This window comes from Berghia stephanieae, chromosome 1 (assembly GCF_034508935.2).
Source record: "Berghia stephanieae isolate SIO BIC M18660-M18661 chromosome 1, UCSD_Bste_1.3, whole genome shotgun sequence".
Classification (NCBI taxonomy): Eukaryota; Metazoa; Mollusca; class Gastropoda; order Nudibranchia; family Aeolidiidae; genus Berghia; species Berghia stephanieae.
Window position 1 is genome coordinate 131249836 of NC_088360.1, and position 27653 is coordinate 131277488.

Consider the following 27653-nt stretch of genomic DNA (forward strand, 5'->3'; position numbering starts at 1 on the left):
TTGTAGTAGCATGGATTTTATTTGAATATCTTTTCAAAATCAGTAACATGCGCCCTGTAAATGAATTTTGTGGCACCTTGAAAAAAAAAAAACCAGGAAAAGAAAGAGTAAAAAAAAGAGCCAGAGTAGATCAACCATCTCGCTCAGTCTTTCATTCAAAAAGTAACCACTTGACATTGAATCGGAGGCAAGCAAACGAGGATAAAAAATGGTGCCAGGCAGTATCTTGTTCATAATGGATGATAGAATACGATGACCCACCGAGGATATCAGTTCTCTCTGTCTCCTTTGCTACACAAGGCAATGGTAAGAATATTGTGAAATGCCATGTACTGAAATAAATCTATATTTTCTGGTGATACAAATTTCATTTCATTTCAAATAATTTACAAAAAAAAAAAAAAAAAAAAAACAAACAAAAAATTTTCAACCTAAATGTTGTCCTCTAATTATTATTATTCATTACTGGCCTTTTTATATTTATATGCTGTCCCAGTTTTCTTTTCATATTTTTCATCAAAAATGCATTTATTTACTATAAAGCTTTTAAAAAATTAAGTTCATTCTTCAGCATATTGTACGACACAATAAAACAAAAGGGTTGTGTATAAAACCTGCGACCATATAATATCAAAATCAAGTATCTCAGAAAATAAAAGATATATAGAGTATATCCAATATCTAATCACCTTCTACTTGTTCTTGGATTAAATATAACTGGGAGTCAAAGAGAGAAAAAAATAACTAAATGGTGATAGAACAAAAATATTGACCATTTTATAAATGTGATGATATCTGGCTGATTATCTGTCACTAAATACAACTTTGGGATCTCGCAAATAAAAAAATAAAAAACTTTGGTGAGAAAAAAAAAGAAAAATGAATCACGCAAAAAGAGGCAGTTTAGGATGAAATTATACATCTATCACAAAACATTGGTTAGATAAATGCATAAAAACAATAAGTTGCATCATAACACTCACTAAGAAACCCAAACAGAGGAGCAAAAAATTATTAACAACGAGAATCGCATTCTTTCTTTCCTTTCTAGTTTTTTATGCTTTGCAGATTTTCAGTTCAGCAACCCTTGACGGCAATCGTGTTTTCTTTCATTAAAAATATTTTAAATCACAAGGGAATATCGGTCAACTTGTGGGAGGAAGACTTATCTCTTAAAAAAAAAAAAAAAAAAAAACTAAAGGTGCCATATGTGTGAGCACACATTCAAAGGAGTTTTATTGATAAATTATACAAGGCCCCGATAATTTCAAGCCCATTTGCACTCGTTTAAAATCGTTATATCCACACGAATACATATCTAAGTAAGTAAGTGTAAAAAGTTCCATTCTAGTCTCCCTCTTCTGTACCCGCCTAGCCCAACCCGTGCAGACCTAGCCCGTGATCTGTTTGTTCTTTCATCTATCGGATGTATCAAAAAGGTAGAAGAATAAAAGGCAAAACAAAACAAAACAAAAAAAATGGGGGTTTGGGACAATAAATAAACCCTGATTTATTATTATTTATAATGCAGAATAAGGCAAACAGGTACATGAATTTACTAAATTACATTCGTTTAAGACAGCCTGTCTTACAAAACTTTAAAAATTATGAATTAAATACAAAGTATTAACAACTTCTTGCCACACTTACACATCCACATCAAGCTTAACTCAGTGATTGGGTTAGATACACAAGTAGGAAAAAAACAAAAAACAACCAAGTGGAATACAGACAGCTTCTATCACTGACATAACCCCCCACTAAATCAAATTCAATACATAGGTAATCTCGTGACATTGGACAGCAAGTTATAGTGCCTAACCAATATCCTAAGTCAAACAAATTGGTACAAAAATGACAAAAGTATTGACGTGATGTTAAATAGCATTCCTGACAAGTGCAATAAAATTTTACAAGTTAAGTTTAATACTAGCAATGAGAATTGACAAAATGAAAAGAAGAAAAAATGTCAATTCACATTTAAAGCTACACGCTTTCAATACCTATTATGTTAATGATTGATGTTATTTTTTTATAGGTTTTATTTTTTATTTTTAGGAGAAGTTAAAAAAAAAGCTGTTTTTTTAAAATTAATTAAATAACATAGCTTAGGATTATGCAGATGTCGTCAATATTCCTCTTGTTCTCCATACAGCTCCTGTCCATCAGCATCCTCAGGTGGTGCAAATCCTTCCTGTATAGAAAATAAATTACTACCAATTAGAATGTATACATAAAATTAAGAAACTAGAGAGTGGGCACCGGTGTAAGATAAAGATCTCAACAGGTGTGTATGAAAGGTGCCAGACAAAGCAATAAAGACCAAACAATCAGTCTACCTTGACTGGGGATCGAACCTCAGACCTGATTACTGGTCAGATGTGCTACCATTACACCATAAGAATATAGGTACACACTAAAAGTGTCCCAACTATCGGGAGCCCCTGTGGTGTAATGGTAGCACGTCTGACCGCTAATCAGAAGGTCTGAGGTTCGATCCCCAGTCGAGATGGACGATTATATGGCATGAATTTTTTTCTTTAATTTTTCTTTCTTGTTTTGTCTGGCACCTTTCATACACACTTGTTCAGATCTTTATAAATAAAATTCAATAAAAAAAAAAAAAATTGTATAGCTTTCCTTGGGGAAAAAAAGTATGATGCATTATTCTTTACTTTTCCGCAAATTATCAGTTTTCTCTGCTCTCCACTTTTAAAATCCACGTCCAAGTCTTACATTTCAGTGTCGTTGATTTTTAAGAACCTAATGTGATTCTATAGCTACGTCTAACAAATTGTATTGCTACTATTATTATTTTCTTCTTTGTAATAGGCAAGTCTGTAGAACTCATCAGAGAAAAGGAGCACCAAACCACTGTGACCACTAAACAAAAGTTATACGGACGCCATGTCAGAAAAAGTAGGCAACGTACGAAAAGGCACTATCTGATATTATAATTCAGAAAAGTGAGTGAAGCTGGCACTTATGTTGGTAATAACAAGAAATGAAGTGAGTAGGAAAGTGCCAGAAGACAATAGAGAATAAAAACTTTGCAGCGGTGATGGGGGCTTGAACCTGTGACCTTACTGATAGTATCAGTGATACAACACCTCCGCCTGGCTGGGGAGATTGTCACTCTACCATATGAGCTATTAAATGCAGAGTGTCTTGTTTTGTTGTTGTTCCGTTTCAAAATTCCAAATCAAATTAAAATCCGCAAGAATTTAAGAATAACTTGAGAGAATCACAGAGTTTGTGAAAAGTGGCTTGTTAGCGCTTAACACATAACACATCCAATTGTTTGAATTTAAGGGGTTTTTTGCAACACATTTAGGTTATTTCAGTGCCAGTAAAAAGGAAGAAAATGGGAGTCGAAAAATTCTACATTTATAATCAAAAGCTCATGAGAAAAAGTAAGACAAAGGGGAATGGTTCAAATGGGAAATAGTTGTAGATTCTAAGAGCACAGTATCAGTGTACTTAGATCACCTAAAAGTCTCATCCAGACACAAGCACAGTCTCCATTAAAAGGATCACACTCAAATGTTTAAAAACCATGATTCCTATTCAAAACTAATATATAAATATATAAATTTATATATATCAGGGCTGCCAGGCAGGTTTGAAAAAATCCGCTCCAACCAAACGGGGTGTCTCTTGGGCACGGACTGAATTTCAGAAATCACTACGAAAACTGAATTTTGAAGTAAGGTACATAAAAATGTTACTCTTTATAAATTAGCATTTCAATATGTTTTTAAAAAAAATGTTTTTAAGGGTTTTACGGCGATTGCAACACATTGAGGTCATATCAGCTCAAGTAAAAAGGAAGAAAATGGGATAATAAAAAGTTCTAGAATTACAATTAAAGCACAAAAGAAAAGGTGAGACAAAGGGGAATTGGTTCAAATAGGGAACATGTAGATTTATTCCAAGAGCATTCCGTCAAAGTACTTAGTTTGAGAACACCTAAAAGTCTCATCCAGACACAAGCACAGGTCCCAACTAAATACACTCAAATGTTTACAAATCATATAATATAATATGTCAACTAAACATAATACAATGCATAACAGAGAGATGATTTACAATGAAAAAAAAATATCATCTCCCAAAACTATAACTATACATTTGACTGTTTCCCTCCCAGCCAAGGAACTCCGGCCAGGACCAGGACAAAACCAAGTAATCTCATTCCAAGACAACGACAGGAAACAATTGGAAAACGGGTTGGGGGGATAGAAGACACAGCATGTACCTCCCTGCCCACTATAGGAGGTCAGGATCCCCACCCAGGCATTTCAATATAATTTAGTAAAGATTATTGTACAATACATACCTTAAACAAGAGAGTGCAGAGTAGATAGAGGGATTACTGTGTAGAAGAAATATATTAAACAAACTAAACAACGTCAATTTCAAAGGCCCCACCAATCCTCAAAAAGTAACCATTTACTGCCCCATGTTAATATTATCTACATATCTCTACTCATTCCTCGAAAAGGAGCTTCTTTCTAACCATAATAATGTCGCCAGTTAATTTTCGGGAGAAAAAAAACAATCGCTATTTTTTTTTGTAAAAAAAAATTTTTTTTTTTTTTATGGCCTCGAAAATTCATGAAACCGCTTTCAACGTCGAACATCTGGCAGCCCTGATTATACCAGTACATAACAGATAGAAGATTTACAATGGAAAAAATATCACCTCTCAAAATTATACTATACATTTGAATGTTTCCCTCTCAGCCAAGGATTCTGGCCATGGCCTTTACAAATCCAAGTCATCTAACTCTAGACAAAGACAGAAAGCAAATTGGAAAACAGATATAAGGGGGTAGAAGACGCAGTAAGTGCCTCTCTGCCCGCTCTGGGAGGAGAAAATACCCCATCCAGATACTATTGATGAAAAATAAGCCACAAACCTCTGTTGCATATAAGACTTCCATGATCTCCTTGATGCAGGCCTCGCTCTCGTGGTCTTGGCAGATCACCTCGATGTCTCTTAATTTGTTGAAGTAAAAATCCCGTTCTTTTTCTAAACCTTCTTTGTCAATATTTAAATTATCAACCTGGCAAAAGGAGAATGAAAAGGATAAAAAAAATAAAATTTGAGCAAAACAAACTAATAATAATATAAAATAGTCCAATATGAATCAAGGAACCTAATAAATTCTCTTCATCTTTAGAATATGCAGTGATGCAGCGAAGCTACGAGTGATAAAAACTAAGCTGTTCAATGAACGGGTATTAGCTGGTGGTAGTAATAATAATAATGATAATAATTATGACAACATTCACCACCATCATTACTAGAATTAACAGAACTCTGATAACTTAGTATTTTACTACTACATAAAACATGTTTTATTGGAAACCAAGGGATAAAATAATGCTTGAACACACACACACACGCAGAGCTGCCTAGCTGAACATTTAAAAATTCGTAGTTTTAAGCAAATAAAAATAGAAGTCACTATATTTAACTTTAGAGATCAACAATTTACCCTCATGTGGGTGAAAACAACACTTGCACAAATCCTTACAATCATGTAGTCTGGTATCAACTTTCATTTTCAATAAGTTTTAATGACTTAAGACACTCATTTCGTAAAGATACTAGTTTTGATTAGTAGTAGGCATGGCTGCACACACCCACACACAATCATCAACAATATCTTTTACAAGATGGAACTGCATAATTTCACATGGCTTTGAAACTTTGAAGAAAAAATAAATTCATAAAATAACTATTTCCAGCTGTTGTATTCAGATTCAGATTGGTTGTAAATGTCTGATGTTCCTGAAGGACAATTCCACACACAAAAAGAAAGTCACCTTGAGGCAACCCTGTGACTTACCTGGGCTCTCAGCTCTTCCACTATCTGACCGCCTGCTCCATTACCAAGTGTTGGAGATTTTTTTACACCAGCAAGGGGACTCCTCATCATTTGCTTTGGGGCAGGAGCTGCTGTGTGGGAGGGGAGGGGGGGGGGGGGGGGAATTAATGTTAGAACTTTATCAACCTTAATAAAATATTACACTAAACTGCCTTTACTACAACAGGCTTTTTATTGCTATAGTAATTTTGTCATCAATTGACCAGTTAAAAAATCATATGATCCACAGCGCTACATGAAAATAAGATCAGTTAAGATATAATTTAGTCTTCCTTTATGGAAATAATAGTTTAACATCACATCGACATGTAACAAGACACACTATGGAGAACCTAGTAAATCAAGCCAGGATTGTTTTTTGTACATTAGCATTTTCTGATCATTCATGTAGCAATTTGTTTCAAAAAAAAAAAAAAAGCTACTATATAATATTTAATAAGAAGAATACAAAAATAATATCACTGCAGTTTGATTCTCCCTGGGGGAAAAAAATGTTATTTCACCCTTTTAAATATAAAATCTATACCGTACAAATAAACAATCTATACAGTACTTGCTGAATTCTAGCATACCAAATTCCAGCACGCTATGCAGTACGACACAGTGGAGCTGTGTGACCGAATGTATTGGTTACCTTCCATGAGCTAGAGATTTTGGTATGCTAGATTTCAGCACGCTAGAATCCAATCAGTACTGTACGTCCAACACAAATATACACAAACCTCTGGCTGGCTTGGCCAATGGGGCGGAGGCTTTTGTCTGTGGGGGACGGTTAAGGGCACCTTGCTTGGCAGACCCCATAGGAATTCCTCCTCTTGCTGCTACAGCATCATATTCATTAGCACAAGTCGAATCCATATTGGCATCGAAGAACCTCTTGAACCACTGGATAAACTCAAAATTGTCTTGGAATTTTCCTTTTACAAGCCTTTCTACCACCACCATCTGCAACATTTAATTTTCGAATTTATCTCCCTTTTCTGCCTTATATATGACACTTTTTCATTTTCAAAAATGAATTTTATAAAAAGGAGCATATATATAAAAAAGATTTTAATGTTTAAAACAAGAAAGAAAGAACTTTTAATAATGAAAGAGTACATTACAGTTTTCCAATCATTTAAAACATATTTTGAAATTTTTAAACCAGAAAAGTCGTAAGGAGATGTATAATCATGACTATTAGTTTGAAATACCCAGTTTGTAGTGACATAAATCTCACAAATTTCTTTTTCCAAAGGCTACAGTTCAAACTGTATAATTATCACAGAACTTAAGAATAGTTATGAAAGATTACTGTAAACGTTCTTTATTAGGCTGATAAACAACCTTACTAAAATAATACAAATATGAAAAAGATGAAACCAATGTCTAGGTAACAGTAAGTGTGTAGTAGCCCAGGAATAACTCTCACTCTATGGGTGGAATTACATGTTCTGAGATAATTAAATTTCATTATTTTATCATTTTGCACTTTATTTCATCACATTATCTATTAATTATTTTAAGAAAGACTAAGTTTTTTTAGGTCAAGATTTATGTGATCCAATAATTGTGAACTTTACCCAAATCTCAACAAACAAAAAAAAAAAAAGCCAGTGCATCTTCCTGTTGGTTTTCATGGGCCACCACACAAATGATTTAAAAATGTTTTAAACAAATTAAAAAGTGTGCTGAAGTAGATTATAGAGAACAAGATGTGATGGTTAAAGTGAAAGGAAAAATGAAGTTAATGAGTATTAGGACAATGTGAAAATGATAAACATATCGTTCAAATCATTTGGTTAAATCAGAATCAGAACTTTTTGTTAACTGATAATTATGCAGAAAAACTATCATAGCCGAGCAAAATTTTGATTTTTTTTATTTGATAGGGATTGCATTTCTTTTTCTTTAATCTATAAAAAAAAAATTTTTTCAACCATTATTGATGGATCATGACATAAACAGGACAATTTTCCAGGTGAATGAGATAATCAGAATGAATTAAAAGCATGAATTATGAAATATGAGTTAAACATAATTGTTTTCTCAGACAAAAGAATTGGAGAGACGTTATTTAATAATGGAATAGTCATAACTACAATGGAACTGTCTTTTATTTTTAAAGAATGTCTTGAACTGCACAGAATGGAGATAGTCGGTTGCAGTAATCTACTAAAATGGCTTGACAGTTGACAAGACGATAGTACAAGCTATTCCAAGAGAATGAACCATTAATTCAACATCTTGCTCCATCCAATACGATACCAAATTGAGTAAGTGGGTCACATAGATAGACAGGGCAGAGAGCAATCATTGCAGACATGGAAAGCACAATTTCGACCATTATGTAATCAAGTAAAAAATGTAAGCAGGTTTGAAACTGCTGTCAACATCATTCAGTAACAATTTTTTTTTCAAATCAAATATATTGATGAAATGACAACCATTCAAAAAAGAGATCCCATGCCCTTTCGTGAAATGCTGTGTTCCTGAGTCAGATAAATTTAAAATAAAACAATCTATGGACACAAACAGTGATGAAGATCAGAATAAGACGTAGCGAAAATTCTTTTCTTAAAATATATCTTATTACAATTACAAAGGTAGACTTTGAGAAAAAACTTTTTTGATGTCAACAATCACCTAAAAATACCACTATAAATCCACATGATTGAATCCATATCATTTTAGTAGAATTATGTGAGGGAAACCCCGTGTGGTGTCCGGGGTCCTTCAACTGAGAGGGTCAAGAATAGCCCAACGCCAAGCCAGCGTGTCGTAAAAGGCGACTAATGGTGTGTGATTCCTCCATCTTTGAGTCACCTGGTCCTCCAGGTTGGGGGTTGGCAAAGGGTTAACACCCCTTTCCGTTAAACTCTAACCGTTACAGAAACACAGACAGACAAACCAAATCCTTTTTTTAGCTTGGGCGACCGAAGAGTTTCTGGAATATCAGAATTTATGAAGGACAACAGACAAAGCCGAAAGGACTCTGCTGACCCGATGACGTCTTCGCCAAACAAGCAGCTTCGAATTGCGTCGTGGAACGTTCGCACCATGTATGAAGCAGGAAAAAGCTCTCAAGTTGTGACTGAGATGAGAAGATACAGGCTGCATATACTTGGAGTAAGCGAAACCCACTGGATACAATCCGGACAGAAACACCTCAAGTCTGGGGAGAAGATTTTATATTCAGGGAGAGGGGACGGGATTCATATACAGGGAGTAGGAATAATTCTAAGCAAGTTTGCCCAGAAGTCACTGAGAGGATGGGAACAATGCGGAGAAAGGATCATCATGGCGTCCTTTACAACACGGAGTAAGAAGATCAGCATGAACATTGTACAGATCTATGCCCCAACAAATGATGCAACAGATGAGGACAAAGATACATTTTATGGTCTGCTACAACAAGTCATTGACAAGTTGCCAAGGAAAGACATCAACATATTGATGGGAGATGCTAATGCAAAAGTGGGACAGGATAACGTAGGCTATGAAGGTATCATGGGACGTCATGGCATGGGAGAAATGAATGATAATGGTGAGAGATTTGCAAATTTCTGTGCATTCAACAGTTTGGTGATTGGAGGATCAGTGTTCCCCCATAAGAGGATCCACAAAGCAACTTGGGTCTCACCAGATGGTATGACAGAGAATCAGATTGATCATTTTTGTATCTCTCGTAGATTCAGACGTTCATTGGAAGATGTGACAGTACGGAGAGGGGCAGATGTTGGATCAGACCACCACCTGCTATTGGCAAAGCTTAAGCTCCGACTCAGAAAACACGGGGCCAGATCACATACAAGAAGAAAATTCGAGTTGAATGCACTTGATGGGGAAAAGAATGAGGAATTCAAACTACAATTGAGTAATAGATTCCAACCTCTTACTGAGCTCGAGGAGGACATAGATGTAGAGTCACATTGGGCAAAGATCAAGGAAGTCTACATAACAACTTGCCACGAGGTATTGGGGGTAAAGAAATCAGAACATAAAGAATGGATAAGTCCAACCACCTTGGACCTTATTGAAAAGAGGAGAACAAGGAAGGAACAAGTGAATGCAAGCCGAACAAGGGCTTCAAGACTGGATGCACAAGAGCAGTATCGAGCCATAGCTAAGGAAGTCAAAAGATCTGTGAAGAAAGACAAGGAAGCATTCATGAACAGACTTGCAGAGAAAGCAGAAGCAGCAGCGACTGGAGGACACATGAGGATCCTTTATCAAACTACCAAGACACTTGCTGGAAAATATGGGAAACCAGAGGTACCAGTCAAAGACAAAGATGGGAAAACTATTTTTGGAAAAGAGGCTCAATCTGAACGATGGAGGGAACATTTCAACTGCCTTCTGAACAGACCACCACCAGACAACCAGCCAGAAATTTTGCCTGCAAGGAATGAGCTACCAATTAGCTGTGATCCACCATCGATAGCAGAGATTGTGGGTGCCATTAACAAGATGAAAAGGGGGAAAGCTGCTGGACCAGACCAGATTCCACCGGAGGCTCTAAAAGTTGATGCGGAAAGAAATGCTGAGGCCCTGCACCCACTATTTGAGAGAATCTGGAATGACGGGATATTCCCAAAGGATTGGAAGGAAGGACATCTTATCAAGCTTCCAAAGAAAGGGGACCTCAGTAATTGTAATAATTATCGAGGCATCACTCTTCTTTCTATCCCAGGAAAGGTTTTCAACCGTATTATTTTAGAGAGAATTAAGAATGCAACAGATGCTAAACTGCGGGACGAACAGGCAGGTTTTCGAAAAAACCGTTCAACCACCGACCAGATTGCCTCTCTGCGAGTCATAGTGGAACAGTCTATAGAATGGAACTCTCCTCTTATTGTCAACTTTCTGGATTACGAGAAGGCTTTCGACAGTATTGACAGAGCAACATTGTGGAAAATTCTGGCACATTATGGACTCCCTGAAAAGATAGTAAACCTCATTAAGGAAATGTATGAAGGATCAAGTTGCAGGGTTGTACATGAAGATCAGCTTACTGACAGCTTTGAAATTAAGACTGGTGTCAAGCAGGGATGCTTGCTCTCTCCATTCCTGTTCATCCTTGCCATTGATTGGCTAATGAAGGAAACCTCCAAAGGGAGAAGAAATGGGATACAGTGGACCCCCTGGACACAGTTGGATGATCTGGATTTTGCAGATGATCTGGCTCTTTTGTCCCACACCCAGGACCAGATGCAAGAAAAAACCACAATTATAAACAGCCTGTCGGAATCAATTGGTCTAAGAATTCACCCTGCAAAGTCAAAGGTCTTGAGGATAGGTACGCGTCAAAGGGAGCAGATCAAAGTTAAAGATCAGGAACTCGAAGATATAGACACTTTCTGCTATCTCGGAAGTATAATTGACAAGGATGGAGGCACGGAAGCAGAGGTGAAAGCACGAATAGGAAAGGCACAGGCTGCATTCACATCTTTGAACAGAGTTTGGAGAACTAAAGATATCTCCCTTCAACTAAAGCTAAGACTTTTCAACTCAAACGTGAAGTCTGTCCTACTGTATGGATGTGAAACTTGGAACGCATCACAGGCATGTATAAGGAGGGTACAGATTTTCGTAAACAGGTGCATGCGTAAGCTACTCAGAATAAAATGGATGGATAGAATAAAAAATGAAGAAGTATGGAAAAGAACACAACAGAAACCAGTGGGAGAGGATATAGGAAGAAGACGATGGAGATGGATTGGACACACGCTTAGAAAGAATGACTCAACTATAACAAAGAAAGTATTGGACTGGAACCCTCAGGGCAGAAGATCAAGGGAAGGCCACGAGGAACATGGAGAAGAATTAAAGAAGCTGATATACAGAGAAGTGGTAAGACCTGGAATGAGATAAAAAAGTTGGCTCAGGATAGAGAAGGATGGAAACTGTTTGTCTGTGGCCTATACCCTGACCCAGGGTGAAAAAGGCAATGATGATTATGTGAGGGAAGTATGATCAAAAACCTTTACCCAAAACATGCAAACCGAATTAGTTGTTGATATAATAACCATAACTCTGTTAAAATTAAAACAAAAATCCATCTCATGAAACGGGAGGGGGAAGGAATTTACATTCTTGCTGAGCAACCATATTCCACTTATCTAATCTATATAATCACAAAAGTCAAAGACACAGATTTTTTAAAAATCTAGTTCAAAGAGAAGTCCCAGGTTTAAGTTTTTACAAAGATGAGGATCATTTAAATTAATTTATTTTTGAAGGACAAGTTTTCTGACCAAATTTTTAAATAACATGCTTTTCCAGTTAACGTTAAAAAATAACTATGATTTGAATGACAAGAGTCCCTTTATACAGAGACGATCATTGAACACAATAATATGAAGAGTGTGGTTTAAAAAAATCAAACTAAATACATTGATAAATTACAGGAAAAAAGAGAGGAATAGACATGAAAATGATGGGACATTGACAGCACATGATGTAGCACATGACAGCAACCAAACATTTCAGATGTCATCCTGAATGCGTATGCATATTTAGTAACTACAGTGCGACAAGCATTCCTTATCCTTGACAGGACAAAAACTATGTATATTTGGACAAGTAATCAATGAAACAAGGAAGCAAACAAAACAGAATTTTGATCATGGCAGGCAATGGTGTATGTGCCATTGATGAAGATATATGTGTCAGTGCATGTCATAATCAGTCGGATGGTGAAAAGGTTTGAATTGAGATATTGCCAAGTTTAGTTGGTTCAATTTTTATCAGAAATGAGTTCTTGTCATAAATGATTAAATCAAACCTTTTTGTACATCTTCGGGAAATATCAAAGCTTAATTTCACTTCTAATTAATTTTTACAGTCAGGTAGTCAAGTTGAAAAATTATGAAATTTGAGCAAAGTTGCTGGATTCCTTTCCCATACATCTGACCATAATGTCATGAAAAATCACCCGATTTACTTCATATAAAGATTAAAATGCTGTGTGGAGCATATTCCTTCAGAAAATGGGGGAAAAAAAATGCAAATCCAAAATTTTCACCTTCTGACTGATTATTGTCATGCACTGACACACACAGTATCAATATGAGTATGAGAAAGAAGCAGGGATGGCACTGACGAATAGTAACGAGTGACTGGAGGCAATGCCCACTAACAAGCGCATGCCTGTATAAGTGACTAATGTATCCTCCTTTATCATTCCATTGGTCTACATTTAGCATTGGAGCTGAAGAGCAGCGCTGATTAATCTCAAGTCTGCTGGGTGTAGGGGTTGTAGGGATGGAGTGGGGTCTTTCTATTTCTATCAACTCGTCAAGTGGCTTGAGATGCATACAAAGTCTGTTAATATTTGTAATGACATCACAATACTAGTGTTATTGCTATCATGCCTACTGACTCACAGGCAAAGCATGTGAAGTCGTGTTGTGTTGATAGTGATAGTGAAAGTGAGAGGATTAAGACCGGGTATCTAAAGATCTCAAGAAGGAGGGGGAGAAAGTGGGGTGGGTGGTGGAGAGATGATTTTTATTAGTTTCTTGTGACTGAAACTGAAACCTATTTTGCAACTGATCCGACCTGAAATGAGACGAGAACTATGTGAAACTGGCACAAAGAAGACATCATGTACAGACATTGAGACGGATAGTACAGATCCTAAAGGATGAGGAATGCGTGTCCACTGCCTATTGTTTAAATTACCGGTATTAATTTCTATTGTCAAAAGAGATTCTAAAACAGCAAAGAAATGTGTCACAAGAACCTTAAAATTCCTTTTCAAATAAAAATAATTAAATCAAACATACAATATTTCAAAAGCTTTTTGCTATTGAGAGGGGTTTTAAAACTGGCAGTCTGATCCATTACGGTAAAATATTGACGGGGCCTTACTTAAATACCTCGATTGAGTAAAATAAGGAAAAATACAGAAATGAAAAGAAATCTATCTTCTTCTTCTCGTATGCCTTTATGTCTGGAGTCCCATTTAAAGGTGAAGATACTCGTCTTTTTGAGTTCTTCTGGCGGGCCGAGTTTTTCTGTCGAAAAGTTGCAGAAGATGCAAATAATGATATCTTGAGTACATCAATCTCTTTTCGACTTATTTGCTAAAAATTACAAATAAATCTTTTTTTAATTTTCCAAAATTCTTTTTCTTTATCATTTATCTTACAAGAACAGCCAAAAAAAAAAATATTGAGGGGGGTGGGGATTTCACGAGGTGATTTTCAAAACATTAGTCAAATCAAATTGGAAACTTACTAAAGTTGTATTATTTTTTACAGATCAAAATGAATCTCCAATATTGGGAGGAAAAAAACCCAAAACAAACAATTACGAATACAACTGACCAGTAACGATGAGATTTCAAAGATAAAGAGACATTGGAAAAGACTTTTTAAAATTTTATTTTAAAAAAAAAAAAGAAAAGAAAAATGGAATGAATGAGTGCCCGAACCACAGCAAGAGGTCTGAAAAACGTCAATTAACGACAAAGTCATGAAATCTGATGAGAACTCACAACATCCACAGCATCACATCATATGACTCAAAAATCAAATGGAAAAAAAAAAAGGAAAAAAAAAAAAAAGATTTTTAAAAAATGTGAGGCACATAGTAATCACAGGATGATTTCATGCACTCACCTTGTCTACGCCCAATTTTTGAAAAGACCCTTGAAGCAGCTTGAAATTTTGTATGTATTCGTGCTCTAATTTTGTATTGAATTTTACTTTTTTTAAGAGCACCGACCCTGCAATATGACACAAGAAATTTTTGGCTCAGTTTTGGGATACACATGAACTACTAAAATATCTATCAGCAGACGTCCAACAAAGAGGAGGAAAGGGCAAAGAGGTCATCCTGCTGGATCATGTGACGTACGATGCCTGTGAGAAATTAGTATTGTTGAACAGATGACGAACTAAATCAAAACGAAAGACATGAAAATTAAAAAGCATTTACAATTTGCCAAAACAGGAACACATGGCATTGTTTTTTATTTTAAGTGTATTTATTAAAAGTGATCTTGCAATCATATATTTAGATATTTTAATGAAATCCATCCTGCAGTACTTAATTTTATCAATTGATATTCAAGCGTTTGGGTTCCTGTTTTGTTTTCTTTTGTTTGTTTTTTAAAATTTGAACATCAAGATTATGAAACAAACATGGTCATGTAAAACCCAAGGCTGTAAAATCAAGTCACTTTGCCCTTAAAAAAAAACAAAATGACAAAGCATAATTTTCACATCACAAGAATATGGCTGAGTAAGCTGATCTTTAAGAAGGCACAATCCAACAAGCATTTGTCAAGACCGCTGTGTTTCAAAAATGTTCCATCGTTTTTCAATGGATTGTAAATAAACCAGACATCTTCAATCCCTGGGCAGGGTATTTGTTCTCAGCTAAAACATCTAATCCCTTCAGTGTTTTTCTTTTCTTTTCCTTTTAAAGGGAGCTAGTGGAAATTGGATTTGGCTTTGTTTTGTTTTTTTTTGTTTTTTAAATTTTAATTCATAGACACGATTTTGATGAGTAAAATATATTGGTTAGTAGCTCCTTCTTACAGATTGATAAAATGATGAAAAATTCCAGAGAAAAAGGAAATATTCACACAACTTAACAACTAAAATAAAATGACACCAAATATATGATCTGAGACGGCATGATGACAATAATATTTAAAATACAAGCACGAAGTTTATCATTTTAAAAAACAAAATTATTTTATTTTTAGAGCTTCAAGCAGCTACATTTGCACCTCGCAGAGGTAAAAAAATAAATAAATAAATAACGTTCATAGGATGGCCAATTTTAGCGAATGCATGCTCGACGAATACATGTTGGATTGCATTCTACTTCTTGCATGGTTTATTGCTGATCCTGGAAGCTTTGCATCATCATGACCATTCACAGCGAAATGGGGGAGGTTGATTACGTATGAACCAGATTAGTAATGAATACATGCATAAGTGGAATTCAAAATTACAAGAATACAATGTGCTAATTGGAACCAAGCCAAAGAAGAAAGTGAAGCAAGATGGCAAACTTCAACTCCATGGTCATGGTGAATATAAATCACAATTTCCATCCGTAGAACCAAAATTGAGAAAAGAGTAAAAACTTTAAAAGAAAACCCCATGAACCTTCGTTAATATTAATAAGAAACTGACCACACGAAAAAATTAAAAAGGACACTCGTGTCTTTCCCTTTTTTATTTTTATGTTTGGCTCCATGTTAGGAAAAAAAATAAAATATATATTTTTAAAAATAAGACGAATCCTATGCCACTACTCACTGACGGCAAGGACATCTTATCTTTATTATTAGATAGAGGGTTCTTGTCCATGCACAATGCTTCAAAGCTTTTTCAGTTATTAATGCTTAACAAGTCAAAGATACAAAAGCAGTTTGCAGTTGCTGAAACCAGCTTGAGTTGGTCGATACCTCACCTTGTCCACCCCGAGCCTTTTAAAGCCGGCTTGCACCTGCTTCCAATTCTGGATGTACTCATGTTCTAATTTTGTGTTGAACTTCACCTTTTTTAAGCTTAATGAACCTGAGAAGCAATTCCAAAGTTGGCTCGTTATTCGGGACAATATCACTTCAAAACTTAATCCCTTTTAAGGATGGTCTGTGCAATAATGATTAAAAAGAAACCAGAGCCTAAAAGTAAAATAACAATTCTGGAAATTTTGTTATAGTATTTCTACATCAATAATGTTATGAATGGAACTGTGTGTATATAATTGTGTAATTTTAATTGTTGTATGTAGGATGTATGATTTCCACTCCTGTCAATGTGCACCTAGAGCTGTGGCAACATGGGATTGGTGCTATATAAATATATTTTATTATTATTATTATAACACTGACTATATTTTTTAAATCATATTTTTTTCTTTCTGTATTAATTAGAACAGAACATCTCCATTAACAAGTATTAATATTAAAGGAATTCTTCAGACCTGTGGAGCCAGAATGAATGCTAATATCTGAAGCCGGAATCAGACAGTTCCATTTCTTCGCCATCCTCTGAAAGAGACATTAATCTAGCGAAAAGCAATCTCTGTATTAACTTATGCCAGACCAAACTACCCAATCAGCTATGTGGTCTAGTGGTACAACAGTCACTTTCAACTTTCAGATCGGAAGGTCCTGGGTTTGAGCTTCGCTCGGTGCATAGTTGAGTGCTTGGAAAAGGCTCTTTACTCACATTCTCTCACCATGAGTACTTGGCCGTTAACAACATCGTCTCTGTCCGAAAAAATTGTAATATAACAAGCCTCATGTCTCGTCCGACATGTTAAGCGTTGCTGTTGGTCTGGGACCCCTTGTAAAGCATTTTGAGCATGTTTAGTGGATATTGCGCAGAATAAAAGTTCTATTTTTTTAAAGCTCATTCTGTTCATCTCACACTCAGTAACAAATCATAACCCGTTTCAACAGTTTAAATGTAAATATGAGGCAGCAATGGAAACACAAGTCTAAGTCACAGGAGACAAAACAGAGGATATCAAACCCGACATTGGGATATCTTAAAAATAAAACAAGTTTGACATATAAATCAGCTAAGCATAAATCAACTTGCCACTCAAAAATCCAAATAATTGCATTAACAAGTAACTTCTGTATGTAAACGCCAGTGTTGAAATGTTGTTTATGATCATTTAAGATGCCATTTTCTTATTTCAAGACCCTCCCATCTTTAAAATATTGTATCTTTGGATCTATTTAACCCTCTCCTTACCAACCATAGGGAAATCGTCACATTCGTTACAATGAAATCAACAATTTTTTCATTCTAGTTTCTTCTTTATGTCACAAAATTTAGAGAAAAGTTTTTGTTATAGCTATAAAAACTTGACACTGTGTTGTAGAGTTCATTTTATAGTATGTATAGAATATACGCGAGTAAGAAAAATCTACTTTTGTTTTGGGTTGACTTGATGGTGCACGGAAAATTCTGGAAATGGCTGGTAAGGAGGGAGTTAAAGACTGAATGAATTAAAGCCTAACACATTCAGAATGAATGTAGAAATGTCAAATATTGTGCTGAGAATTTTCGTAGGCATTTCCTGTGCTGTCTCACCAAAGATATTATTATTATGCTGAAATTGACACATCAATTTTCTTATCATTTATTGCCATGCTTGGGGCGAGCAGACAATAGGTCGTGTAAAGCTTTACCACTGTTTCAATAAAGCCCCTCTCTGCATTAAATAGGCAATTGGTGAGGAAGGCAAATAGCAGGAGCAAGGGTTTAGCGAGGTATTGAATTGCAGCAATAAATAGTTTGCTTCCCTCCCTATTGTGCAAATTCTTTATCTTCTAAGATGTCCTGTGTTCCAACAAATGAAAATATGCAATTGACATGAATCATACAATTCATTTCGTTGTTGGCAAATATAGTTCTTCTGGAAACCAAGATAACAGATCAAAAAACTTTTGCTTGGAAAAAAAAATGAAATCTCTTCCAATATCAACTTAAAAACAAACTCAACATTCTATTCTTAACAACACGGCTCGAAAATTAAAGAGCACAAAGAAGAAAAGAATATCTAAAAATTTTCAAGAATTTATGAGACTATTTTACTCCACAAGACGGGCATCATCATCATCATTGCCTTTTTCACCCTGGGTCAGGGTATAGGCCACAGACAAACAGTTTCCATCCTTCTCTATCCTGAGCCAACTTTTTTATCTCATTCCAGGTCTTACCACTTCTTTGTATATCAGCTTCTTTAATTCTTCTCCATGTTCCTCGTGGCCTTCCCCTTGATCTTCTGCCCTGAGGGTTCCAGTCCAATACTTTCTTTGTTATAGTTGAGTCATTCTTTCTAAGCGTGTGTCCAATCCACCTCCATCGTCTTCTTCCTATATCCTCTCCCACTGGTTTCTGCTGTGTTCTTTTCCATACTTCTTCATTTTTTATTCTATCCATCCATTTTATTCTGAGTAGCTTACGCATGCACCTGTTTACGAAAATCTGTACCCTCCTTATACATGCCTGTGATGCGTTCCAAGTTTCACATCCATACAGTAGGACAGACTTCACGTTTGAGTTGAAAAGTCTTAGCTTTAGTTGAAGGGAGATATCTTTAGTTCTCCAAACTCTGTTCAAAGATGTGAATGCAGCCTGTGCCTTTCCTATTCGTGCTTTCACCTCTGCTTCCGTGCCTCCATCCTTGTCAATTATACTTCCGAGATAGCAGAAAGTGTCTATATCTTCGAGTTCCTGATCTTTTACTTTGATCTGCTCCCTTTGACGCGTACCTATCCTCAAGACCTTTGACTTTGCAGGGTGAATTCTTAGACCAATTGATTCCGAGAGGCTGTTTATAATTGTGGTTTTTGCTTGCATCTGGTCCTGGGTGTGGGACAGAAGAGCCAGATCATCTGCAAAATCCAGATCATCCAACTGTGTCCAGGGGGTCCACTGTATCCCATTTCTTCTCCCTTTGGAGGTTTCCTTCATTAGCCAATCAATGGCAAGGATGAACAGGAATGGTGAGAGCAAGCATCCCTGCTTGACACCAGTCTTAATTTCAAAGCTGTCAGTAAGCTGATCTTCATGTACAACCCTGCAACTTGATCCTTCATACATTTCCTTAATGAGGTTTACTATCTTTTCAGGGAGTCCATAATGTGCCAGAATTTTCCACAATGTTGCTCTGTCAATACTGTCGAAAGCCTTCTCGTAATCCAGAAAGTTGACAATAAGAGGAGAGTTCCATTCTATAGACTGTTCTACTATGACTCGCAGAGAGGCAATCTGGTCGGTGGTTGAACGGTTTTTTCCGAAAACCTGCCTGTTCGTCCCGCAGTTTAGCATCTGTTGCATTCTTAATTCTCTCTAAAATAATACGGTTGAAAACCTTTCCTGGGATAGAAAGAAGAGTGATGCCTCGATAATTATTACAATTACTGAGGTCCCCTTTCTTTGGAAGCTTGATAAGATGTCCTTCCTTCCAATCCTTTGGGAATATCCCGTCATTCCAGATTCTCTCAAATAGTGGGTGCAGGGCCTCAGCATTTCTTTTCGCATCAACTTTTAGAGCCTCCGGTGGAATCTGGTCTGGTCCAGCAGCTTTCCCCCTTTTCATCTTGTTAATGGCACCCACAATCTCTGCTATCGATGGTGGATCACAGCTAATTGGTAGCTCATTCCTTGCAGGCAAAATTTCTGGCTGGTTGTCTGGTGGTGGTCTGTTCAGAAGGCAGTTGAAATGTTCCCTCCATCGTTCAGATTGAGCCTCTTTTCCAAAAATAGTTTTCCATCTTTGTCTTTGACTGGTACCTCTGGTTTCCCATATTTTCCAGCAAGTGTCTTGGTAGTTTGATAAAGGATCCTCATGTGTCCTCCAGTCGCTGCTGCTTCTGCTTTCTCTGCAAGTCTGTTCATGAATGCTTCCTTGTCTTTCTTCACAGATCTTTTGACTTCCTTAGCTATGGCTTGATACTGCTCTTGTGCATCCAGTCTTGAAGCCCTTGTTCGGCTTGCATTCACTTGTTCCTTCCTTGTTCTCCTCTTTTCAATAAGGTCCAAGGTGGTTGGACTTATCCATTCTTTATGTTCCGATTTCTTTACCCCCAATACCTCATGGCAAGTTGTTATGTAGACTTCCTTGATCTTTGCCAATGTGACTCTACATCTATGTCCTCCTCGAGCTCAGTAAGAGGTTGGAATCTATTACTCAATTGTAGTTTGAATTCCTCATTCTTTTCCCCATCAAGTGCATTCACCTCGAATTTTCTTCTTGTATGTGATCTGGCCCCGTGTTTTCTGAGTCGGAGCTTAAGCTTTGCCAATAGCAGGTGGTGGTCTGATCCAACATCTGCCCCTCTCTGTACTGTCACATCTTCCAATGAACGTCTGAATCTACGAGAGATACAAAAATGATCAATCTGATTCTCTGTCACACCATCTGGTGAGACCCAAGTTGCTTTGTGGATCCTCTTATGGGGGAACACTGATCCTCCAATCACCAAACTGTTGAATGCACAGAAATTTGCAAACCTCTCTCCATTATCATTCATTTCTCCCATGCCATGACGTCCCATGATACCTTCATAGCCTACGTTATCCTGTCCCACTTTTGCATTAGCATCTCCCATCAATATGTTGATGTCTTTCCTTGGCAACTTGTCAATGACTTGTTGTAGCAGACCATAAAATGTATCTTTGTCCTCATCTGTTGCATCATTTGTTGGGGCATAGATCTGTACAATGTTCATGCTGATCTTCTTACTCCGTGTTGTAAAGGACGCCATGATGATCCTTTCTCCGCATTGTTCCCATCCTCTCAGTGACTTCTGGGCAAATTTGCTTAGAATTATTCCTACTCCCTGTGTATGAATCCCGTCCCCTCTCCCTGAATATAAAATCTTCTCCCCAGACTTGAGGTGTTTCTGTCCGGATTGTATCCAGTGGGTTTCGCTTACTCCAAGTATATGCAGCCTGTATCTTCTCATCTCAGTCACAACTTGAGAGCTTTTTCCTGCTTCATACATGGTGCGAACGTTCCACGACGCAATTCGAAGCTGCTTGTTTGGCGAAGACGTCATCGGGTCAGCAGAGTCCTTTCGGCTTTGTCTGTTGTCCTTCATAAATTCTGTAATTCCAGAAACTCTTCGGTCGCCCAAGCTAAAAAAAGGATTTAGTTTGTCTGTCTGTGTTTCTGTAACGGTTTGAGTTTAACGGAAAGGGGTGTTAACCCTTTGCCAACCCCCAACCTGGAGGACCAGGTGACTCAAAGATGGGGGAATCACACACCATTAGTCGCCTTTTACGACACGCTGGCTTGGCGTTGGGCTATTCTTGACCCTCTCAGTTGAGGGACCCCGGACACCACACGGGGTACAAGACGGGCAACCAATGTAAATTTGCTGTAACGTCATTCTACGTTGATCTGCTGTGTAAGCATAGTCAAGCTATATGCACACAGGACGCGTAATAGCCAAATTTTCTGCATATATTATTTAACCACACTTACCCAATATAGCTCCATCTATAAGTTATAAGTGCTAAAAGTATGCTTCTTTTCCTGAAGGATGACTGAAAACTTTCAAAATTCAATGATTACAAATAAAAATTCCATGCTTAGGGGCAGGCTAAAAAATTCTTTAATCTGTTCGATATGAGCAGTCTTAATACCGAAGTGGTATGTTGTTAACATTACATTTGATTAAATGGCTACCATTTCACACTGAGCACTAAACAAAATTTAAGAAAGCTCCTTTCTAAGTATCAGGGACTGGACATGGGATGCTTTTAATAATTTTATCAAGTTCTTCGTTTCAAAGTTTGTTTTTTTCCTCATAATCTCACTGACAATTTTAAGAGATAAATTTCAAAAAACGATCTTAAAACAATTTGTGTACGCCAGATTAAAATATGAGACTAGTTTCATGCTGAACCTGGCTTTGGTCTGTTATATTAGTTAAGAGATTTTCATATTCTATGAATACAAAATTGCCCCAGGTGATTAAAAAGAGCAGTCTTTTAGGGATATTAAATTATACTAAAGTGAACTTTTTTACATTCAGGCTTTATAAATTTTGTAAAAATGTCAAAACAAAGACCAAAGATGAAAAGATTTTACCAAAACAAAGGTCGCGTATGAATGAATTCAGCTATATTGAAATGAGAATTTATTCCATAAAGTGCCATTATAGGCGACTTGCAATTCACAACGTAATTCTTGTTCAATACTTGACATTTCTGGCTTACCTGGGAATAACATATCCATAAATTGACAATAGGCAGCTCCTGTAAAAAAAAAAATATATATATAAAAATTTTTTTTTTTTTAAAAAGGACTCGTATTAACTTAAAACTTAATTAAAATAAAAAGAAGTATTACCTGAAAGACAAAATTAATGCCAAATGCACACACACACAAAAAACACCATTACCAATAAAATCTTTGTTTACCAAAACAGTTGGCAATTTGAAAAATGCATTAAGATATCAGTGAAAGCAAGTAAATTGGTGGAGAATGTAAGAAACCTTGTAAAAAGTTCCAACTGGATTAGTCAAATGACTAGAAATGAATGGTTTAAATTTAGCCCACTCCACTAATTTGCCAGGTTGGTCATTTAACAACATATATCACTGTACAACTACAATTAATAAACCATTTAATTATTTATAAAAGACAAATTGCTTATTTAGAAAACATTTCTTGGCTCGATTTCTTCTTTTATATTTTTATAATGTACATTTTACAGGTAGAATGTTGATAGCCTTTAAAATATTGAATATGTATCCGTCTAAATCTAAGAGCTATTAATGGGTAAAATGATATAATTTTATATAATGTTATCTATTTTTGTAAAGCGCCAAGAGCTTTAGTGCATGAGATGTTGGAGCTATATAAATGTACAAATTATGAATGTACTAACCTGAACATAATTCTTCAATTTTTCCATAATTTGTTTGTAGTGTGTCATTTACCCATTGAATGATGTCATGACGACTGAGGTTGTTGTCGTTTGCATTCGTGCTATGCACATTTACCGCCATCTTTGCCTAAACTAGAAAATGAAAATGACAACAACAACAACATAAAAAGTTAAAACCGAATGCTATAGATGGTATATATATATATATATATATATATATACATATATATATATATATATATATATATATATATATATATATATATATATATATATATATATATATATATATATATATATATATATATATATATATATATAATATATGTATAATTATTTTTTTTAACAGTGTTATTCGACATCCAAAACTTGGGTGCATCTTGTCACCAGATTATTCGACACCTGAGTCGCGCACGCGTAAGTTGAAAATTAGCTACCCTCAACAACTTCTGTCGTGTGAATTTATCAGCATGGTGGTAGAGCTAAATGGTTGTCTGAAGGCAAGATATGAAGTGAATAGAAAAGTGCCAGAAGACAATAGAGAATGAAAATTTTTCGCGGCGGTGGTGGGGTTTGAACCTGCGACCTTATTGGTACGACAACTCCGCCTGGCAGGTGAGAGCGTGGCTCTACCATGTGAGCTATCGACGAACACAAAAATATTCGTTTCAAACTCAAAGTCATTACTAGATCCCTCTCTCACCCACTTCTTGAGACCGCCGATTCGTTCGTACACCACCATCGCGAATAATTTTGACCAGCAGTTAAGCTTAATAGCCAATATTCTCAACACAAACATATAACATAGAAACGATTGAGACATTGAGTATGCTCCGGTGTATGGGGTGAATTTTTAATTCAGAAAAGTGAGTGGAGCAGGCACTTATGTTGGTAACAACAAGATATGAAGTGAATAGAAAAGTGCCAGAAGACAATAGAGAATGAAAATTTTTTTTTTCTGAAGGCAGGGACGAATCAAAATGCTTAGGGATAAAATAAAGCAAACAATGAACAATTCGAATGTAAATTATGTAAACCCTTCGTCTGCATAACAAAACAAAAAAAATGTCTCAACAAATAAACAGAATGTAGTGTCAGTAGTGTGCACTCCTTGTGGGATGGAGTCGGAATGAAACGAAAGCCTGGTGTGGCGAGAGGAAGGGGTGGTCTGATGCTATGAGCTCATTGTTGTTATGGAAATACTTTAAATGCAAAGCAAAATATGGCCCCTTACACTTACGTTTTTTTAAAATCCCATAATTATATAAGTAGGCAGTTCAGTGAGCAGCAGCAGTGGCAGTCAAATTGTGACCCAATTCGCCCATAGGAAAGTTGTGACTGGAAATTGCCGTTCGCGTTTTGGGGGGTTCAATTAAAGATGCATAACTTCGTTATAAAGAGTAATATCGCAGATATTTTGGTATCATTATTTTCGTCTTTCAATTTCCTTTTAAATGGTGCCAATTAAGGAAAAATCCATAAAAAATTACAGAAGTTATATGAAGTAGAAATCTGGCAATTTTCAAATGCATTTATTTTTTTATTTACCGCGTGTGTTTTTAAAATAAAAACGCTTGTTTTTAGAATAACATCTAAACTTTATTCATGCCAAATTTCAGGGCTCTATATCTATGTGCAGACACTTTTTAACTCTGCGCCGAAATGCCATATTTACATCATCTTTTAATCATGGCTGCCCGACGATATCGATATTCATATCGATATTTTAATTTAGTTCTATATTATTTTAAATTTAGTCCATAATATTTTCAGTACTATTATTTACTTTGTTTTCATTTTGAATACATACTTTCCAACTTTTTTCATGGGCATTTTGTGGTTTTTGTTTTAAAAGTTTGTATATTTCTTCTCTTTGTAAAATTCAATATTAATAATATCGATATTTTAAAAATACCAATTGCTAATTTAATCAAGTCATCAAGTTTCTTTCCCATATTTTTAGATATGTGTATTATCATTTGTATCCATATTCTAGAGGCCTTAGCCTTAATACTTATTATGGTAAGAAGTTCTATAGTTAAAAATTTTGACACCCCTGCACATTGAGAGAGAAGGGGGGGGGGGGGGGGCGAAAAAAATTTTATTAATTGTCAGTTCAAATGATGTAATAGCAATAAACCTAAAGCCAGAAATTTCCTTCTAATTAAAATAGGGAATCAGTTTCAATTTATTTGAACGTTTTCAATCTACCATTTTATTTATATGCAATTAAATTGCCAGAGGTAAAAATAAACTCATTATGTCATTACGCAACATGTTTATATCTTTTCATTTAGAAATAGGTACTTTGGTAAACGTCCATTTGGCCCTCCAGCAGGGAGCCGATAAATGGGATAGTGGCTGTGACCCGATTTTATGGACTTTTGAGTGATGGGTCTCAGAAAAAGTTCCATAGATTTTTTGTTTATGGATGGATTTTAATGATTTATATGTCTTATTTTCTTCAGGAGAAATTACTCTATCGTTTGGTGTAGTTTATCTTAAAATCAATGACAATTTAGTATATCTTTTGATTGTGGATAAAATAAGGTATAATTTAGCTTTGGATAATTAAAAGATTAGAACTTAATAAAATAAAGTTTACTAAACATCTTAACTTTAATACAAAATTAATTTCAGGGCAAAGTTGTATACCGCATCCATGAAATTCGTTCCAGCAAAATCCTTACTCAAATCTTAGCGGCCATTTTAGACCAGTTTTAAAAACCAAATGGTGGTTACTACCGGAAATGCAACAATTTTCAGGTCACAAAGTCCGTCAGTAAATAACAAAGGCAAATAGAAGACCATTTTTCAGCCTTTAAATTAACATAACTTTTCTTCTGGTTATCTGATTTTCACAATTTTGGTATCATTAGAATCGTGTTGAAAAGCACTTTAAAATGATATAGGATCCATTGAGCTCAATACAATTTGAATTTTTTTACCAAAGTACCTATTAGAAACTCTCAAACCCTTTTTATTCTCTATGTTTTAAATCAAAGGAGGGGAATTATTTGCAATTGTTTCAGTGAGATATTGGGGATAAATCCAAAAGTGATATATAGCAAATTGTTTCTTACGTCTTTTAATTATGTAACATTTGCGTCATATTATGTAATAATGTGACAATTTGAAATGTTTATCTTCCTCTTTATTAATGTAAATGCATTGTCCTCAATAAAACGAATGATTTTGGTATACAATATATGATAAGAACTCCATATTGACTGTTTTAACCATTTTTTATTAACATCACGCGATTTCAGTCACAACTTTGCAATGGTAATTTTGGGGTAAAAGTCGGTCTAAAATTTCAGACTTTGAACTGCCGTAACTCAAATCAAGATAGATACAAAATTCAAACTGTTTTGTAATCTGTGTTGCCAGCTCTTTCATATGACATTGGTTTCAAGTGTGTGAGTTACATTTAGAATTTCTATTAAACTCCCTAGTATAAGGTTATCAGACCTGCTAATAATACTAATAAGATGTGCACGTGATGTTGGGGAATGTTTGGGGTAGGTCAGTATTCAAATTCAATTATAATCCATAAGTTATATCCATGATACAAGAATCATACACATATTATTATAAATATATATCCATAATTATACGTAATCATACCCATGAAAATGAAAATGAGTAGTTTTTTAAAAGAAGGTAAATTAAATTTAAATTATGGAATTTATCAACTCTGCTGAATCAGTTTATTTCGTGTGAAAATGAAAAGGATACATATTGACAGAGACCTGAGTAGATGACACAAAAAATGTCATTCAGCAAGTTTTTTACCGTCACTGTCACGGGTTCGGTATACGTTGATGTGAGTCTTCTGCTTCTGCAGTTTGCTCAGCAATCTCCAATCTCGACTCAATGAAGAAAATGAAAAGAATATGATTAAAACTACTCTTGGGTTTGATAATATGAGAAGATGTACGAATCCATCGAAGATATTCGCAATTTATTATATTTAAAATTTATATCCATGATTTAAAAAAAAAAAAAGGAAAAGTAAAAGAAACAAGAGATGACACATCAAAGGAGGAATGAGAAAATAACACCGGAAAAGACCAAAAAAGTGAGCGAGATACAGATATAAAGAGTAAGGTTGACCTATATTGTCATAGACAAAATCATTTCATTATACACATGCCATCGATCTTACTTATTTACAAACCCCGAAATAATACAGCACAGAGTCTATCTGCAATATATGGAACTTCCGATTTAGTGCTATAATCAGTCATGAACGTACATTGCGGTTCTGACACAACCGACCATCCCTTGAAATGAATTGCCAGATAAGAAAGGTTCTACGAATTTACGAAAATTGCAAAATATTTTGGCAGTTAATCATCACCACACTTGGTTTTGATAGG

General features: G+C 35.6%; 1 protein-coding gene across 17 annotated transcripts; it reads right to left on the reverse strand.

Annotated features, from left to right (window-relative positions):
* On the reverse strand, positions 1–27618 carry LOC144963200 (microtubule-associated protein RP/EB family member 1-like). 17 transcript variants are annotated; one of them, XM_078896973.1, is made up of 9 exons: positions 27452–27572; positions 23272–23403; positions 22598–22636; positions 16317–16423; positions 6620–6842; positions 5859–5965; positions 4923–5069; positions 4340–4375; positions 1–2194 (listed from the first exon to the last, which is right to left on the reverse strand). In XM_078896973.1, the coding sequence occupies exons 2-8, from the start codon at positions 23390–23392 to the stop codon at positions 4373–4375; spliced, it is 747 nt and encodes a 248-aa protein (XP_078753099.1). In that variant the 5' UTR covers positions 23393–23403; positions 27452–27572; the 3' UTR covers positions 1–2194; positions 4340–4372. The 17 variants fall into 17 exon arrangements, with proteins under 17 accessions (XP_078753099.1, XP_078753097.1, XP_078753098.1 ...); XM_078896971.1 differs by having other exon boundaries at positions 5859–5968; XM_078896972.1 differs by having other exon boundaries at positions 27440–27570.
* Between the last annotated feature and the right edge of the window lie 35 nt (positions 27619–27653).